Raw genomic sequence first — 19,950 nt, 5'->3', positions numbered from 1 at the left:
GATTACTTTGGTGGAGCGCAGCAGAGAAGGGTTCGCCAATGCCCCTCCCTCCTCTTCCAATGCCCCTCCCTCCTCTTCCAATGCCCCTCGATTCTCTTCCAATGCCCCTCCAGCCTCTTCCAATGCCCCTCCAGCCTCTTCCAATGCTCCTCCCTCCCTCCTCTTCCAATGCCCCTCCAGCCTCTTCCAATGCTCCTCCCTCCCTCCTCTTCCAATGCTCCTCCCTCCTCTTCCAATGCTCCTCCCTCCTCTTCCAATGCCCCTCCCTCCTCTTCCAATGCCCCTCGATTCTCTTCCAATGCCCCTCCAGCCTCTTCCAATGCCCCTCCAGCCTCTTCCAATGCCCCTCCAGCCTCTTCCAATGCCCCTCCAGCCTCTTCCAATGCCCCTCCAGCCTCTTCCAATGCCCCTCCCTCCTCTTCCAATGCTCCTCCCTCCTCTTCCAATGCCCCTCCCTCCTCTTCCAATGCCCCTCCCTCCTCTTCCAATGCCCCTCGATTCTCTTCCAATGCCCCTCCAGCCTCTTCCAATGCCCCTCCAGCCTCTTCCAATGCCCCTCCCTCCTCTTCCAATGCTCCTCCCTCCTCTTCCAATGCTCCTCCCTCCTCTTCCAATGCCCCTCCAGCCTCTTCCAATGCTCCTCCCTCCTCACCCAAGGGAGTCAGAATACTACACAATGGAAACTTTAACACAGTAAGGGCCGGTTTACACCATAGAAACGCAGTCCGGATTCGTTCCAGATGCTTTTCTGCATGCGCGTTTTTGGTGCAGTCCAGAGCATTTTTCCCCCCTCTTTTTTTTTTTTTTTCTTTAAATAGGAACATGTGTGTTCCAGTGCGTTTTTGATTCTTTTTACAGTGTTCCAGTACAGTCCAGTGCAGGAAAAATGCAGCATGTTCTACTTTTTTTTCTGGAACTGCAAGCACTGGTGTGAACTATGCCATTGAAAACCAACCTACTTTCTATGCATTTTTGATGCAGAAAAAAAACCTCCCTGGACTGCATGTGGTGTGAACTGGTCAAAAAGAAGAGGGAAGAAGAGATGTTTTTCTTAAATTTTTATTTTTTTATTTTTTCCAGGAGGGATTTGGATGTAGGGATCAGCCCCTTGCACTGACGCCCAACCACAGACTTCCTTGTGGGGGCAGTTTGCGGCAGTCAGGGACATATCCAGGAGGCTTAAGGCTACCTATACAGCCACCTTAGGGTGCCAGAATGGGTGGGGTGGGGGGGGGCCATAGAACGCACCTTCGCCTGAGCAGACAAAAATCTTTGTACCGGTGTTCTGTCGAATAGTGCCCTCTATTGAAAAATGCCTGCTCCGGGCTGTGCATGCGCAGTACAGAACGGCACAACAGCTGATTTCCCGATCAGCTGGCATGACGGCGCATGCGCAGACACAATAGCCGACGGGCGCCGAGGGACAGAATTATTCTCTGATTCTGCCTCGCATTTGCGGGGCATGTTCAGTGTTGCGAAGGGCGTTTTTTTTTTGTGTTGATGGGTGGGTTCATCAGCACAAAAAAAATCCGGCCCTTCAAAACACTGACTTTAATTGTACCATTCCCTGCAGGGATGTCCCTTGCCCTTTGCCTGTTTTTTTTTTTTTTATTGGCCCAACTTCCACAGTTGAGTTCCCCCTTTAACTTACAATATCATTTAGTTTTAGAGCTTCTTCCTCTGACTCTTCTTCTGTTCTTTTTGTGATTTTTCAGCCAGTCTACACAAGCACAACCGAACGCACACGGGGGAACGGCCGTTTAGCTGCGAATATTGCGACCAGCGATTTACAGACAAAACTCCGCTCCTGAGGCACGTCGCCAGCCGACACCAGGAGGGCAGACCCTACTTCTGCCAAGTCTGCGGAAAAACCTTCAAAGGTAACAAAGTAGCGCTTTTTATTCAGTGCATCAGTTTGGTCAGTTGGTATAGGAGTCAGAGAGTGGCTGCTTCTATCAGAGCCTAATCGCACTGATGTTTGGCTCTATAACAATTGCCCAATTCTATCGAAGTCCACGAAGCACATATGCCACCTTAACCACTTGAAGACCATCTAACCTATATGTACGTTGGCAGTCTCAAGTGGGATACTGGGACGATGCCTGCAGCTACTTTAGCTACAATTAGGCACCGAATCAGGTGTGAAACGCGTTAGCTGTGCAACTAACAAGTTTGTATCCTGTGCTGTTGATGTTCTGGTTTTATCACGCGCAATAAATGGTGGCTATATTTTGTTCCATCACCCGGTATTGTCTTTTTTTTTGTTTTTTTTGTTCTGTGGACGATTCTTTTTTTCTGTAAAAGCAACCCTAGCAGCTATTTAGCCGCTGAATTGCTTTTACAGGCGACCCCAGATCTCTCCATAAAGCAGGCCTGTCACTGATTATTGTTGTTACAAGGGATGTTTACATTTCTCGTGACAGCAATAAAAGTGATCAAACAGAAAAAAAAAAAAAAGAGACTGTAAAAAAAAAAAAAGTAAATAAATATAAATAAATAAATAAATAAAAATGTTAAAAAGCGCCGCCCCCATGGTTCTAGCACCAGACCTCCTGTGTAACTCTAATCTGGTAACCCGTAAAGGCTTTCAAAGCTTCACCTATGGAGATTTTTAAGTATTGTAGTTTGGCGCCATTCCACGAGCGAGCGCAATTTTAAAGCGTGACATGCTGAGTATCTTTTTACTTGGCGTAACATCATCTTTTATATTTTACCAGAAAAATGGGTATTGTATTGTGTTTTTTTGTGCATGAAATTAATTAACCACGTCAGCTCCGGAAGGTTCTACCCCCTTCCTGACCAGACCATTTTTTTGCGATACGGCACTGCGTTATTTTAGCTGACAATTGTGCGGTCGTGCGACGCTGTACGCAAATACATTTTTTTTTTATACAAATAGAGATTTCTTTTGGTGGTATTTGATCACCTTTGCGGTTTTTATTTTTTGCGCTATAAACAGAAAAGGATTGACAATTTTGAAAAAAAAAAAAAAACACAATTTTTTTACTTTCTGCTATAATAAATATCCCCAACATTTAAAAAAAAAAAAAAAAAATGTCTTAATCAGTTTAGGCCAATATATATTCTTCTACATATTTATGGTAAAAAAAATCGCAATAAGCGCATTTTGATTGGTTTGCGCAAAAGTTTTAGCATCTACAAACTATGGGAAAGTTTTATGGCATTTGTTTTTTTTTTTTTTTTGTTCTTTTTTTACTAGTAATGGCGGTGATCTGCGATTTTTAGCAGTATTGCGACGGACAGATCGGACACTTTTGACACATTTTTGGGACCATTGACTTTTACACAGCGATCATTGCCATAAATATGCTATTATTGCTATTATTTCTTCATCAGTATAGGCCAATATGTATTCTGCTACATGTGTTTGGTAAAAAAAAAAAAATCCCAATAAGTGTATATTGATTGATTTACGCAAAACTATGGGCTGGATTTTTATTTTTTATTTTTTTATTTTTTTACTAGTGATGGCAGCCATCACCGACTTATAGTGGGACTGCGATATTGCGGGGGACAAATCGGACACCTAAATGACATTTTTTTGACACTTTTTTTGGGGACCAGTGACACTAATACACTGATCAGTGCTAAAAATATACACTGTTATTGTACTAATGACACTGGCAGGGAAGGGGTTAACGTCAGGGGCGATCAAAGGGTTAAATGTATGCTTAGGTTGTGCTTACTCACTATGGGGGGGGGAGGTGCTTTGACTAGTGCCCTAGACCCGGAAGTGTCAGATCACGTACTAGGTATGTGATCTGGCACAGAGCAGCCACCCTGCCACAGTATGTGGGGCGGCCGCAAAGTGGTTAAAAGTGTATCTTATTTCCAAAAAAGTTGCGTTTGTAAAAACTGCTGCGCAAATACCGATTGACATAAAAAAAATTGCAAAACCCACCATTTTATTCTCTAGGGCCTCTGCTTAAAAAAAATAAGAATGTATAATCTTTTGGGGTTCTAAGTCATTTTCTAGGAAAAAAAAAAAAAAAAAAGCTTATTTTTTACATGTAAACAAAAGGTGTCGGAAAAGGCCTGGGTCGTAGCCTCCCTGGCGGTTTTCCCGAGTGTGGCTCGGGGTTAAAATTCAGGACCATTAGCGGTAACCCCGAGCCACACTCAGGATTACATCGCAGGATCCTGGTGTGGCTTTACTTACCTTGTCCCCGAGATCCTGCGATGTCCCCCGCAGTGTGCGAGGGCTCCGTCCTCCTCCAAAGCCTCTCCTTGCCAGGCTCCGTTCCCTGCGAGCGTCGCGACGCACGGGGGCGGAGCCTGGCGGCAAATTAAAAAAAAAGTAAAAATCATAACACATACAGTACTGTAATCTTACAGATTACAGTACTGTATGAAATGATTTCACTTCCCTTTTGTCCCCAGTGCTTTGGCCCATGCCCTGCATGCAGTTTTATGTGACATACACTGTTCTTTCTGCCTGGAAACTGGAGATTGTCCATAGCAACCAAAAAGTGTCCCTTTACGTCAAAAGTGGCTTTAGACCAGCTAGAAAACAGCGATAGTAAATTAGAACACTTGCAGAATTGAGCGATAGTGAATCGTGGGGAAATTTATTTTATTACTATTTATTTTTTTTTTTTTAATTATTTATTTTTATTTATTATATTATAATTTATGTTTTTGTGTTTCAAACTTTATCATACCCGGGATATCTACTAGACTCTGGTTTGGACAGATTTAAGTGTGTTATTGTTAAGAATTACAGACCTACAATATAAAACGCCAAATTTCCATGCAAAATAATTGTACCGCTTTCAGCACCTAAAATCCGAAATAATCATACCGCCAGGGAGGTTAAAGTGTGTGTTAACATTAAAAAAAAAAAAAAAAAATCCTGCACCTTTTTAAAGCATGTTTTGCGGCACAGTGCTTGTGCTGTGTCATTTTGCCCCCTGTAACGCCTGAAATACCCGGCTGATCCTGCCAGTTTCTGCCCTCCCCTATGTAAACTGACCGCTGTTTAATCATGGCTGCTGAGCCCTGACACTGTGGTCAGTTTACACGCCTCTGTCATCTGCTCTCTCCTCCATCCTCTCCCCCCCCCCTCCCTGCCTGTCAGCTCCGTGTCCGTGCTCGCCCCTCCTGCTGCTCAAATTGCTGTTAAAGTTTTACAGTAATCCTCTCTGTTGATTAATGTAATATGTTCCTGTGCCTTATAAAAAAAATGCAGCTATATACCTGTCTTCAGAGCGCTGATTGGCGCTCACGTGACCCTGCCGCCATTCTCCTTTTTCGGGCTGACAGCTGCAGCGGGCGGGGCCGCTTCTCTCTCCTCCTCCTCCCCTCCTGACTAAAGTCAGCGGGGGATCCTCGGCCCCGCCCGCTGCAGCTATCAGGCCAAGAAAGGAGAGAGGCGGCGGGTCACGTGAGCGCCAAACGGCGCTCTAAAACCTGAAATATAGTTGCATTTTTTTTTTTTTTATATAAGGCACAGACACAGGAGCAGATTACATGAATAGAGAGGATACTGTAAATGTTACCACTTTATAGTCCTCAATAATGCTTGTTCTTGATGCCTTGGTTGGTTCTATTTTCTGAAGGGTAAGTCAGGCTACAGAATTTTGGTGCAGCAGGGCGGCTATTGATCTGATAGGTTGCCTTTTCATGAATCTTATTGGCTGAGCTATGGAGGTAACAGACAGTAAAGTGCTGCCTTTTCCTGATTTCTCTCTCCTATAGCGTCCGAGCAGCTGCGCGTTCACGTGGCCAGACATCGCGGCGTGAGAAAGTTTGAGTGCACGGAGTGCGGGTACAAGTTCACTCGGCAGGTGAGTGCAGCGCGATTGGCTGAAGGGAAGAGTTTGTTGATCTGCATTGCCCAGAGAAACCAATCAAGTTTGTCCTTTTCGCTTTTCCAGTGCAGGATGAAGTGAAAGGTAGGTTCTGATTGGTTTCTATGGACAGCAAACCAAGACATCCTTCCAGCCGCATTTATAAATGAAGATCAGCTGTGCTCCTTTTTAATGTTTGACTCACTCATTTTTGTAAGCCGGGCTTATGTAAAAAAAAAAATAAATAAAAATAAATTGGTATTGAGTCTTATGACTGACTATACACCAGGGGCGTAACTAGAACCTTCAGGGCCCCGGTACCATGAAGGAACCATGAAGGGCCCCCCCTGACCTTTGGTCCCGGGGGCCCTTACCAATGATTCTGGGGTCCCTTTCTAGCACTGCGGGGCCCTTGATTATGGTCCTGCAGCAGGACCCCTTCCTGACATCTTGGTAGGGTTGCCACCTTTTTTTCAAGCCAAACCCAAAGACTTTAGCAGCGCACAGCAAATTCCTTTTTGTAGTATACACTATACATGTATTTTGTGATTAAATAACAATTCTAATTGCATATATTTAAATCCACAGAGTTCCCCTTTACATCTGAATATGCAGAGTTTCCCATTTACATCTGAACTTGCAGAGTTCCCCTACACTGTAAGGGTCCCCCCCTTACTGTACAGACTCTGATATAAGGGAGAACTCTGGGGACTTTGATTTAAGGAAGAACAGTGAGAACTCTGATATAAGGGGGTCCTTGGTAACTGGAGCCCCCACTTACATCAATGTCCCCCAGCATTCCCCTTTTAGTCAGGGTTCCCAGAGCCCCTGTTACTTAAGAGTCTGCAGAATTTCCATTTTTCCACCCATTGTTCTGTATGGGGAGGTGGATGTAAATGGATATGTTTACATTTACACCTGCCTGGATCTGATCCAATGAGAACAGATGGATGGAGATCCATACACCATCTGTCTAGTGGATTGGATGACAGTCAGACTGGCCCATAGAGAACAGTGAGCTGCGTCCCTGTCTGCTCTGTACAAGTGGAGCATACACGGACCTGTCATCCGCCTGCTCAGTGGGGATCAGCGGAGAGATCCCCTGCTGAGCCGGCAGGTCCGCCTTTGTAAAAGGGCCCTAAGGGGGAGCTCTGTGGATTGTAATGTAAAGGGGAACTCTGATGTAAGGGGTGCTCTGGGAACCCTGATGTAGGGGGATCTCTGCTCATCAGAGCCCCACTTACATCAGAGTCCCCCTTTACATTACAGTCCACAGAGCTCTCACTTACATTGGTGTGCTCAGAGGGTGGCGAGAGGAAGGGAGGGACACTTCACTCAACATAAATGGAGGCTTGGGCCCTGGAGTTCTGCCAGTACTGTGGTCAGCAAGCAAGGCCTACTAGCCTGTGCTATACATACACACTGGCTGGCAGAGCATGCTGGGGCTTGTAGTGCACCACACCAGGGAAACCCCAGTGGGCTGCTGTGTTGGTAGAGGGGCTCTGAAGGTGACAACACTCTCTCTATTCAGTCCCCTCATTGACTGACCCACCTGTGTGCTGCTTTCTTTTCAACCACTGAGATGTTTGATTAGGAAGGAAGGCTGTCCTGGAGAGCTGTGGATCCCCTGTGGAGGTTTGCAGCATCCATGGTAAAAGCTGTCCTTCCCTCCACGATCTAGCAGCTTGCCGACTGTTGAACTTTCCATTTGAAAGGCACAGAGTTGCCGGGGATTGGAATGTGGGCGGAGCCACGGGTGCACACACACGGGAGGAGGAGAAGAGCCTGCTCACTCTATCTCTTTCCTCTCCTGTCCCTGCGAGGAGGGAGGGCGGGCTGTCAGCAAGTACGGGGTCTGTGCACTGCAGTGTGAGAGAGAACCCTGGAGCCGTATCCCGGGCTTTTGGGCCCCCCCCACAGTGGCAGAACTAGAGGGCCCAGTCGCAAGTGCGACTGCTGCGACCCTGAAAATTCCGCCACTGCTATACACTATATTACCAAAAGTATTGGGACGCCTGCCTTTACACACACATGAACTTTATTGACATCCCAGTCTTAGTCCGTAGGGTTCATTATTGAGTTGGCCCACCCTTTGCAGCTATAACAGCTTCAACTCTTCTGGGAAGGCCGTCCACAAGGTTTAGGAGGGTGTCTATGGGAATGTTTGACCATTCTTCCAGAAGAGCATTTGCGAGGTCAGGCACTGATGTTGGACGAGAAGGCCTGGCTTGCAGTCTCCACTCCAATTCATCCCAAAGGTGTTCTATGGGGTTGAGGTCAGGACTCTGTGCAGGCCAGTCGAGTTCCTCCACCCCAAACTCACTCACCCATGTCTTTATGGACCTTGCTTTGTCTACTGGTGCGCAGTCGTGTTGGAACAGGAAGGGGCCATCCCCAAACTGTTCCCACAAAGTTGGGAGAATGAAATTGTCCAAAATTTCTTGGTATGCTGATGCCTTAAGAGTTCCCTTCACTGGAACTAAGGGGCCAAGCCCAACCCCTGAAAAACAACCCCCACACCATAATCCCCCCTCCACCAAATGATTTGGACCAGTGCACAAAGCAAGGTCCATAAAGACATGGATGAGCGAATTTGGGGTGGAGACGTTTAACTGGCCTGCACAGAGTCCTGACCTCAACCCAATAGAACACCTTTGGGATAAATAAGACTGCGAGCCAGGCCTTCTCGTCCAACATCAGTGCCTGACCTCACAAATACTCTTCTGGAAGAATGGTCAAACATTCCCATAGACACCCTCCTAAACCTTGTGGATGGCCTTCCCAGAAGAGTTGAAGCTGTTATAGCTGCAAAGGGCGGAGCCAACTCCATATTGAACCCTACGGACTAAGAATGGGGTGTCAGAGTTCATGTGCGTGTAAAGGGAGGTGTCCCAATACTTTTGGTAATAGTGTATTTGCTCATTTAGCTGTATTTACTTGCCTATGACTTGGGGTCAGAGGTCACCTGAAGTCTAACGGTTGCTGCCTTGCCCCCCCCCCGATGACACTGCTTTAGCGTGTGCGATATTTGGGGTCGAGCAGTGGACAGGGTAAGAACTGTCAGACTTTGGGTGACCTTTGACCCCAAGGGCTCTTTCACACCGAGCCGCTTTGTTTAAGCCAGGGATGTGAGCTGGGCACCCATGAGAGCTCTATGGGCCGGCTGGATGTGAACAGACATGTCGGATTATATCAGGCTGCCTCCAAATCGTCACTTTAAGGTGTCTGTCTGAGTTCTCCGGCATTCACAGAGATCTCTCCTCCTGAGTGCCAGCTTATGAAGCGGTGACGATCGATTCTCCTTTTGTGAAGTGAAGCGATCTTCAAAAAGCGGAGAACGGCCCCCGATACTGGAATCTCATGAGACACGGCGAGATACAGTACCAGAAATTCACTGAAACACTCCGGGGTCCATTTATTACGTTTAAATGATAACTGCTCAGTACATGGACATTCTCAGAGGAGACCACCCACCTCATGGTAAAAAGTATTAGTCCCCCTCCCAATAAGCTACATAGTAGGTGAGGTCGAAAAAAAAACACAAGTCCATCAAGTCCAACCTATGTGTGTGATTATGTGTCAGTATTACATTACATATCCCTGTATATTGCGGTCATTCAGGTGATTATCTAATAGTTTCTTGAAGCTATCAATGCTCCCTGCTGAGACCACCGCCTGTGGAAGGGAATTCCACATCCTCGCCGCTCTTACAGTAAAGAACCCTCTACGTAGTTTAAGGTTAAACCTCTTTTCTTCTAATTTTAATGAGTGGCCGCGAGTCTTGTTAAACTCCCTTCCACGAAAAAGTTTTATCCCTATTGTGGGGTCACCAGTACAGTATTTGTATATTGAAATCATATCCCCTCTCAAGCGTCTCTTCTCCAGAGAGAATAAGTTCAGAGCTCGCAACCTTTCCTCATAACTAAGATCCTCCAGACCCTTTATTAGCTTTGTTGCCCTTCTTTGTACTCGCTCCATTTCCAATACATCCTTCCTGAGGACTGGTGCCCAGAACTGGACATCATACTCCAGGTGCAGCCGGACCAGAGTCTTGTAGAGCGGGAGAATTATCGTTTTATCTCTGGAGTTGATCCCCTTTTAATGCCAATATTCTGTTTGCTTTATTAGCAGCAGCTTGGCATTGCATGTCATTGCTGAGCCTATCATCTACTAGGACCCCCAGGTCCTTTTCCATCCTAGATTCCCCCAGAGGTTCTCCCCCCAGTCTATAGATTACATTCATATTTTTGCCACCCAAATGCATTATTTTACATTTTTCTACATTGAACCTCATTTGCCATGTAGTCGCCCACCCCATTAATTTGTTCAGGTCTTTTTGCAAGATTTCCACGTCCTGCGGAGAAGTTATTGCCCTGCTTAGCTTAGTATCGTCTGCAAATACAGAGATTGAACTGTTTATCCCATCCTCCATCACCCCGCCCTCCATCACCCCGCCCTCCATCACCCCGCCCTCCATCACCCCGCCCTCCATCACCCCGCCCTCCATCACCCCGCCCTCCATCACCCCGACCTCCATCACCCCGTCCTCCATCACCCCGTCCTCCATCACCCCGTCCTCCATCACCCCGTCCTCCATCACCCCGTCCTCCATCACCCCGTCCTCCATCACCCCGTCCTCCATCACCTCGTCCTCCATCACCCCGTCCTCCATTACCTCGTCCTCCATTACCTCGTCCTCCATTACCTCGTCCTCCATCACCCCGTCCTCCATTACCCCGTCCTCCATTACCCCGTCCTCCATCACCCCGTCCTCCATTACCCCATCCTCCAGGGGTAAACATGTAGCAGAATACATATTGGCCAACATTTATGAAGAAATTAGATTTTTTTTTTTTTTTACATTTTTTATATTGGATATGTTTTATAGCGGAAAGTAAAAAAAAATTTTTGTTTTGTTTTTTTCAAATTTGTCGTTCTGTTTTTTTGTTTATAGTGCAAAAAATTTTTTAAAATGCAGAGGTGATCAAATACCACCAAAAGAAAGCTCTATTTGTGGGGGGAAAAAAAAAGACATCAATTTAGGTCTGGGTACAGCGTCGCACGACCGCGCAATCTTCCGGGGTTAGGAGATCTTTGCGGTACCTCTAGGTAAAAATCGTACAGGGGATTTTAACCTCTTGCCGACCAGCCGCCGCCGTTATACTTCGGCAGGTTGGCTCGGCTGTGCGAATCGCCGTAGGTGTACGTCGGATCTTGCTCGAGGCTCTGTGGGCACGTGGATTGGCCAGCGGGGGGGAAGCCAATCAGCGGGTCCGGCAAACTCAATGTCCACCAGCCTCCTGCCATCGTTGCCCGCAGTGACAGAATGGGGATCTGCCTATGTAAACCAGGCAGATCTCCGTTCTGACAGGGGAGGACACAGGATCTTGTCTTTCTGCTATGCAGGAAGACGGATCTGTGTGTTGTCCCAAGCAGCCCATCCCCCCCCACACACACACACACACACACACACACACACACACACACACACACACACACACACACACACACTTAAAAAAACACAGTGAGGGAACACATTTAACCACTTGATCGCCCCTGATGTTAACCCCTTCACTGCCATTGTCATTATTAGTACAATAACTGCATATTTTTAGCACTGATTACTGTAATAGTGTCACTGGTTCCCCCCCAAAAAAGTGTCAAAAATGTCAGCTAGGTGTCCTATCTGTCAGCCACAATGTTGCAGTCCTGCTAAAAATCGCTGATCGCCGCCATTACTAGTAAAAAATAAATAAATAAAAACGCCATAAATCTATCCCCTATTTTGTAGACGCTATAACTTTTTGGCAAACCAACCAATATACGCTAATTGGGTTTTTTTTTTTTTTTTTTTAACCAAAAATATGTAGCCGAATACATATAGGCCTACATTCATGAAGAAATTCGATTAAAAAAAAAAAAATATTGGGAATGTTTTATAGCAGAAAGTAAAAATTAAGTTTTTCTTTTTGTTTTTTTTTTTTTCAAAATTGTCGGCCTTTTTTTGTTTATAGCGCAAAAAATACAAATCGCAGAGGTGATCAAATACCACCAAAAGAAAGCTCTATTTGTGGGGAAAAAAGGACGTCAATTTTGTTTGGGTACAACATCGCACGACCGCGCAATTGTCAGTTAAAATGATGCAGTATCACAAAGCATGGCCTGGTCATTAAGGGGGGGAATCCTTCCGGGGCTGAAGTGGTTAATGTGGAAGGTGTGTTCCTTGATAAAGAACATAATGTTTTTATCACGTTGTTATGGGTAAAGTTCCACTTTAGAATATTTAGGGGTTGATTTACTAAAACTGTAGAGTACAAAATCTGGTGCAGCCGTGCATGGCAGCCAATCAGCTTCTAACTTCAGCTTCTTCAATTAAGCTTTGACAATAAAACCTGGAAGCTGATTGGTTTCCATGCAGATTTTACAGTCTCCTCTTTTTTTTTTAGTAAATCTCCCCCTTTTTACTGTCTTTTTTTTTTTTTTTTTATATAAAAGGCTCACCTGAGACGGCACATGGAAATCCACAACCGGATCGAGAACTACAACCCTCGCCAGAGGAAGCTCCGCAACCTGATCGTAGAGGAGGAGAAGGGCGTGGTCATCGGCCTGCAGAGCGCCCAGGAGCTGGACGTCGGCCCGACGGAAATCATAGTGGAGTCCATTACCGCCATCGCTCTGCCGGACGAGGTCACCGAGCAGAGGCTGTGTCCGGAGGACGGCTTCCCGGCCGAGGTCATGGAAGAGTCTATAATCATCACCGCCACCGCCATACCCATCGAAGAGTGCGAGACGTGAGGAGCCGACAACGGCTACCCAACGTGGTAACATTTCTTTTTTTTTTTTTTATTTATTGGACTGTTGAAACCGCGTTACAAATAAAGACTTAAGGAAAACGTCAAATTTGTATATTTTAATTTTTTTTATTTGAAGGACACGTTCTTGAGATTTTTACGTTTTGCGGTCACATTTAGGGATCCCCATCTGAAAAAAAAAAAAAAAGATTGCTAGATGCTTCTGATCCCTTAAATCTGAGCTCCAGTCTGGCATCAAAATACACAAATGAGAGCCGCATTCTTATGTGAGAACTCCATACCTGACAAAATGTTTGTACTTCTGTCCATTCAGTCCTGAGATTTACACACCTCTGCCACCAAGCACAGCCCTGTCTGGCAGGAGACCTGGTTTTTCTCTGCTGCAGTTAAATCGGAACTTCAGTCATTTTTTTTTATCTTTCCATCTATTAAATCTTCTGCCCTTGTGGTTGCTGTTTTAACTTTGGATAGTAAAACATTATTTTTCTGCCAGTAAATCCCTTATACAGCGCTCTCTATCTATCTCTCTCTCTCTCTCTCTCTCTCTCTCTCTCTCTCTCTCTCTCTCTCTCTCTCTCTCTCTCTCTCTCTCTCTCTCTCTCTCCCTCTCTCTCCCTCTCTCCCTCTCTCCCTCTCTCCCGGGAGGGAGATGAGGGGTTGCCACCTTTTCTTCAGCGTCGCACAGTAATTTTTTTTTCAGAGTGTGCATAGATAAACAATGCATAGATGTTGCTACTAAATAACCTTTCTAATGAAATGAAGTTAATCACAAGAGTTCCCCTTTACATCTGAATCTGCAGAGCTTCCCTTTTTACATCTGAATCTACAGAGCTTCCCTTTTACATCTGAATCCGCAGAGCTCCCCTTTTACATCTGAATCTGCAGAGCTTCCCTTTACATTTGAATCTGCAGAGCTTCCCTTTTACATCTGAATCTGCAGAGCTTCCCTTTTACATCTGAATCTGCAGAGCTTCCCTTTACATTTGAATCTGCAGAGCTTCCCTTTTACATCTGAATCTGCAGAGCTTCCCTTTTACATCTGAATCTGCAGAGCTTCCCTTTTACATCTGAATCTGCAGAGCTTCCCTTTTACATCTGAATCTGCAGAGCTCCCCCTTTACATCTGAATCTGCAGAGTTCCCCTTTTACATCTGAATCTGCAGAGCTTCCCTTTACATCTGAATCCGCAGAGCCCCCCCTTTACATCTGAATCTGCAGAGTTTCACTGTAAGGGGGGACTCTGCAGACTCTGATGTAAGGGAGAACTCTAACATAAGGGATGCTCTGGTGTATGAAGAGGACTCTGATGTAAGGGGGAACACTGATATAAGGGGTGCTCTGAGAACCCTCAATTACCTCAGTGTACTAACTTAGAGGCAGGAGAGAGAAGGGAGGAGGGGGGAGACTTAGTCCGGTCTGAACAATGTGTCCGAGTCTTACACAGTCTGAAACTCGGACACATGATTCCAAACCCGAACTGTCCGGGTGAACCCTGAACAGGTGGCAACCCTGGAGATTAGTCATAAGAGGACGAATGAGAGCTGCAGAGCTGGAGGTGTGCCTCTGTGTAAATCCGGGAAGTGAACAGGCAGCAGCTTCAGCTGCCCACAGTTAAAATGGCTGCAGCCAGACTCAGTGGAGGGAGATTTCTGCAGCATATTTGGCAAGTACAGAATCACAGTATATATAAAATAATATGCAAAGTGGTTGGAGGGAAGCTTCAGAATGGCAACGATGTTTTTATTACAGTATTGCAGTTCCTCTTTAAGTTGTAATTACAGGTCTTGTCCCTCCCTCTGCCTGTGATTGGACAGTGAAAAGAGAGGCAGAAGACGGATGCGCTTATCGTTCTCTATCAGGGTGATTTCTGAGTACAGGGGCCTAACTGATTGGCTCCTTGTGCTGCTCATCCCCCTTCCAATAGTAAATTAAGGTGCAGTGCTAAAGTAAAAAAAAAAAAGGTGTAACACATACGATATGTACAGCAATCCAGAAAAAAATGTGCAACACATAGAACTTCTATATCACTTCAGAAATAAAATGGTGTCCATAGAAAGTTCATTTCAATCCACCAGCAGAAAATATCCCCAAGAGAAGCAACTGGATCCCTGTTCAGCAAATCAATATTCCTGTGACTCCGCCCCCCGTCTACGCACTCACCAGAGGTACAGAATGATCACACCCATCATAATCCTCCCGCCCCCTGTCATTTCCCTATACGGGGGGCGGGCAGGGAGGAGGTTAAAGACCAATCTCTTCTCGTCCCATGACGGCGCTCCATAGTCACCGCTCTCGCACGCTCACGGAGGTGCGTGGCGGGCGCAAGGACACGGTGCGACCCCCGACATCGGCTCTTTACCCATCGTGTCCAATCACAGGCGATCGCATGTCACCGTGGAAGTGCCATTCATCGACTCTCCTCGCCTCACACAGACGGAGTGTGAAGAGAGGAGAGCCGATCGGCGGCATCTCCTCGCAGGAGAGATCTGTACAAGATTATCAGTGCAGCCCCAACAGTGCCCAGCAGGTGACACCAGTCCTGTGCCCAACTGTCACACAAATCAGTGCCCATTAGTGCCACCCATCAGAGTGGCATATTCAGTGCCCATCAGTGAAGGAGAAAATGTACTTATTCACAAAATTGTCTGTGTCAATGGCCAGAGCAGCGGGGGTTCGGGTGCAAGCACACACAAGTGCCCCCATGGGAAACTGCTTATCATGGGGGGGGGGCGCTGGACAGAGGGGAGGACCCAGGAGCACCAGCCTGGGACCCAAAAGAGGAGGTTCGCGGCCGCTCTGTGCAATGGTAAGTATAGACGGGTTTGTTGTTTTTTTTTTTAATTTACCTTTAAAATCACTTTAAGGTAGGAAAAAAACAACTTCTGTGCGCAACAGCTCCCCCTCTGCCCTCCTAATCGTGGTCCAGCGATGTTGCACGAAAACCTTGGCTGTCCGGGAACTCTCCCTTCTTATTGTAAAAAAGACGATCCGCACTCTGGTTGTTGCTCTTAAAAAAAAAAAAAAACGTAATTTTATTGAACAGGCGCGGTGTAAACACAGATAAGTTCAGTTGATGCGTTTCTGCCTATAAAGCCTTAGTCTTAGTCATGGGTTGTGACTTGTGCACCAGTCCAAATCATCCACGGGGATTATGGTGTGGGGGGTTGTTTTTCAGGGGTTGGACTTGGCCTCTTAGTTCCAGTGAAGGGAAATCTTAAGGTGTCAGCATACCAAGACATTTTGGACAATTTCATGCTCCCAACTTTGTTGGAAGAGTTTGGGGACGGCCCCTTCCTGTTCTGACATGACTGCCCACCAGTGCACAAAGCAAGGTCCATAAAGACATGGATGAGCGAGTTTGGGGTGGAGGAACTTGACTGGCCTGCACAGAGTCCTGACCTCAACCCGAGACTGCAAGCCAGGCCTTCTCATCCAACATCAGTGCCTGACCTCACAAATGTTCTTCTGGAAGAATGGTCAAACATTCCCATAGACACACTCCTAAACCTTGTGGACGGCCTTCCCAGAAGAGTTGAAGCTGTTATAGCTGGAAAGGGCGGAGCCAACTCAATATTGAACCCTACGGACTAAGACTGGGATGCCATTAAAGTTCATGTGCGTGTAAAGGCAGGCGTCCCAATACTTTTGGTAATATAGTGTATCTTTGCTTGTTGTATCATTAACAGGACGCACCTGAGCTCAGTCATTTGGAGCGGTGGCCACTTACCTTTGGGCATATGGTTTACTATTCAGTATATTAGTTCAGTTAAGCTTTGTTCATGCGGCATTTTTTTCCAGCATTTTACATCAGCTTGTTAGTTTCCCACCTTGAAAGTAATCTGCTGAGTTCTTGCCTGTGCTCTGAGCAGAGAGCCATGACTGTCAGCCACCGGATCTCTGCTCTGCCCCCGAGCCTCGGGGCTATGGAGAGGGTGGGAGGGGCTGGCTCAGGCTCTCAGCAAATCACAGACAGACTGAGCCAGGTGCCGGTTCTGGGTGGATCCTGAACATCGTCATCTCTTATGAATGAATTCAATCGTTTATCAATACCTCTCCCCCTCTCCCCCTCTCCCCCTCTCCCCTCTCCCCCCCTCCCCCCCTCCCCCTCCCCCCCTCCTCTCCCCCTCTCCCCCTCTCCCCCTCTTCCCCTCCCCCCTCTCCCCCTCCCCTCTCCTGATCCTTAATTGTCATTGCCGACCTCGCAGCTATTAGCTCTCTTTGCCATCAATCATTTCTGCTCTTCCTCGTGTGTCGGCATGATCTGTAGGGCTGGTATTGGTCACTGCACTGCTGTTACTGAGCATTTATATAAAAGAACACTTTTCTGGCATCCCTTTTAAATGTGCATTCTCCTGATTAGCTGTGCAATCTGCAGATCAATTACTTGACTACACTCAGCAGATTGCACAGATAAAGGCCTTGTGCACACTGGACGTTTTTGCAGCTGCTTCTGAGGGCGTCAGGTGTTTTTATTTGTTGTTGTTTTTTTCTTCCCTCCCTCTAAACTTCCCTGCATGAAAAGCCCCCGCCACTAAATGCCACTTAAAGCCTATGTGCACATGGATGGTAATGCTAACATTGTTAGCACATACTGTGTCTCACAAAAGTAAGTACACCCCTCACATTTTCTGAGTGTACAGCTTGTATAACAGTGTAAATTTGCTGTCCCCTCAAAATAACTCAACACACAGCCATTAATGTCTAAACTGCTGGCAACAAAAGTCAGTACACCCCTAAGTGAAAATGTCCAAATTGGGCCCAAAGTGTCAATATTTTGTGTGGCCACCATTATTTTCCAGCACTGCCTTAACCCTCTTGGGCATGGAGGTCACCAGAGCTTCACAGGTTGTCACTGGAGTCCTCTTCCCCTCCTCCATGACGACATCACGGAGCTGGTGGATGTTAGAGACCTTGCGCTCCTCCACCTTCCATTTGAGGATGCCCCACAGATGATCAATAGGGTTTAGGTCTGGAGACATGCTTGGCCAGTCCATCACCTTTACCCTCAGCTTCTTTAGCAAGGCAGTGGTCATCTTGGAGGTGTGTTTGGGGTGGTTATCATATTGGAATACTGCCCTGCGGTCCAGTCTCCGAAGGGAGGGGATCATGCTCTGCTTCAGTATGTCACAGTACATGTTGGCATTCATGGTTCCCTCAATGATCTGTAGCTCCCCAGTGTCCGCAGCACTCATGCAGCCCCAGACCATGACACTTCCACCACCATGCTTGACTGTAGACAAGACACACTTGTCTTTGTACTCCTCACCTGGTTGCCGCCACACACGCTTGTCACCATCTGAACCAAATAAGTTTATCTTGGTCTCATCAGACCACGGGACATGGTTCCAGTAATCCATGTCCTTAGTCTGCTTGTCTTCAGCAAACTGTTTGCGGACTTTCTTGTGCATCATCTTTAGAAGAGACTTCCTTCTGGGACGACAGCCATGCAGACCAATTTGATGCAGTGTGCGGCGTATGGTCTGAGCACTGACAGGCTGACCCCCCACCCCTTCAACCTCTGCAGCAATGCTGGCAGCACTCGTACGTCTTTTTCCCAAAGACAACCTCTGGATATGACGCTGAGCACATGACCTCAACTTCTTTGGTGGACCATGGTGAGGCCTGTTCTGAGTGGAACCTGTCCTGTTATACCGCTGTATGGTCTTGGCCACCGTGCTGCAGATCAGTTTCAGGGTCTTGGCAATCTTCTTATAGCCTAGGCCATCTTTATGTAGAGCAAAAATTCTTTTTTTCAGATCCTCAGAGAGTTCTTTGCCATGAGGTGCCATGTTGAACTTCCAGTGACCAGTATGAGAGAGTGAGAGCGATAACACCAAATTTAACACACCTGCTCCCCATTCACAGCTGACACCTTGTAACACTAAAGAGTCACATGACACCGGGGAGGGAAAATGGCTAATTGGGCCCAATTTGGACATTTTCACTTAGGGATGTACTCACTTTTGTTGCCAGCAGTTTAGACATTAATGGCTGTGTGTTGAGTTATTTTGAGGAGACAGCAAATTTACCCACCTCAGCCCCGGAAGGATTTGCCCCCTTCCTAAACGGGCCATTTTTTGTGATTCGGCACTGCGTCGCTGTAATTGACAATTGCGCGGTCGTGCGGCGTTGTACCCAAACAAAATTGAAGTCCTTTTTCCCCACAAATAGAACTTTCTTTTGGTGGTATTTGATCACCTCTGCGGTTTTTATTTTTTGCATTAAAAAAAAAAAAATAGAAACAATCTTGATAAAAACACAATATTTTGAAGTCTTTGCTATAATAAATATCCCACATTTTAAAAAACAAAAACAATTTTTTTTCCTAAGTTTATGTATTCTTCTACATATTTTTGGTAAAAAAAATCGCAATAAGCGTATATATAATTTGTTTATAGTTCTCTCTGCCTAAGCCATGTGCTGAGAAACTTGGGAGGCCGCCCGGTATTTTTATTTTGACGGATTTCGGCTTGAGCAGAAAATGGCTCTGCACTGAATCGAGGAAAAGCTTTTTGTAAGATCGGGAGGGGGGTAAAAGCGCGATCTTGATTCTTCAACAATTAATCGTGCAGCTCTATACAACAGGGGTCTCCAAACTTTCTAAACAAAGGGCCCGTTTACTGTCCTTCAGACTTTAGGCGGCGGGACTGTGGCCACCGGGAATAAAACATTTTTTGGGATCAGTGGGAGTAAAAAGTGCCCCATCTTTGGTATTGGGGGAGGAATAGTGCCCATTGTTGGTGTCACTGGGAGAAATGGAGCCCCATTGTTGATGTCAGTGGCAGGAATTATGCCCCATTTGTGGTGTCAGAGGGCAGAATAGCGTCTCTCATATCGGTGGAATGAATAGTGCCCCAAAGGCCAGATAAAGGCAAGCAAAGGGCCGCAGTTTGGAGAGTTCCAGAGGATGGAAGAGGCTCTGGAGAGGTCCTAGAGATGAGCATGGAAGGAGGTGACAAGAGAGGTAGAGACCAGGAGGTCATGAGGGGACGGTTTGGGTGATATTTGGAGACGAGATTGGTGGTGTAGCTCGGGGCAGAGTTGTGAATGGCTTTGTTGGTTGTAGTTCGTATTTTGAATTGAATCCGCTGGGCAATGGGAAGCCAGTGTAGGGATTGGCGGAGAGGGGTGGCAGACATTGAGCGATTGGTAAGGTAGATCTCTTCAGGAATAGGCAAGGTGTCCGTGAGCGGTCCTCGCAGGGTCCCCGGCCGCCGGTCAGCTTGACATGGCACTGCTCCCGGTTTTTAACATTGGCGTCTATGAGAAATCTTGGTCAGCTTGATATGGCACTGCTCCCGAACCATAAGTGACAGGGACACCAAACT

General features: G+C 46.5%; 1 protein-coding gene across 2 annotated transcripts in view; it reads left to right on the top strand.

Moving 5' to 3' along the window:
• The window catches only part of ZBTB48 (zinc finger and BTB domain containing 48), a 55,113-nt gene extending 42,403 nt beyond the window's left edge, over positions 1 to 12,710 (top strand). The window contains exons 9-11 of one of the 2 annotated variants that reach the window (XM_073603628.1): positions 1,716 to 1,880; positions 5,719 to 5,807; positions 12,306 to 12,710. In XM_073603628.1, the coding sequence (XP_073459729.1) occupies positions 1,716 to 1,880; positions 5,719 to 5,807; positions 12,306 to 12,605 (554 nt within the window). In that variant the 3' untranslated portion in view covers positions 12,606 to 12,710. The remainder of the gene's footprint in view (positions 1 to 1,715; positions 1,881 to 5,718; positions 5,808 to 12,305) is intronic. The other variant, XM_073603627.1, reaches the window with a different exon arrangement.
• The last annotated feature ends 7,240 nt before the right edge of the window (positions 12,711 to 19,950 follow it).

Source organism: Aquarana catesbeiana, linkage group LG10, assembly GCF_042186555.1.
Source record: "Aquarana catesbeiana isolate 2022-GZ linkage group LG10, ASM4218655v1, whole genome shotgun sequence".
NCBI lineage: Eukaryota > Metazoa > Chordata > Amphibia > Anura > Ranidae > Aquarana > Aquarana catesbeiana.
The sequence above is the reverse complement of the archived record's forward strand: the minus strand, read 5'-3'. Positions and strand labels throughout refer to the sequence as shown.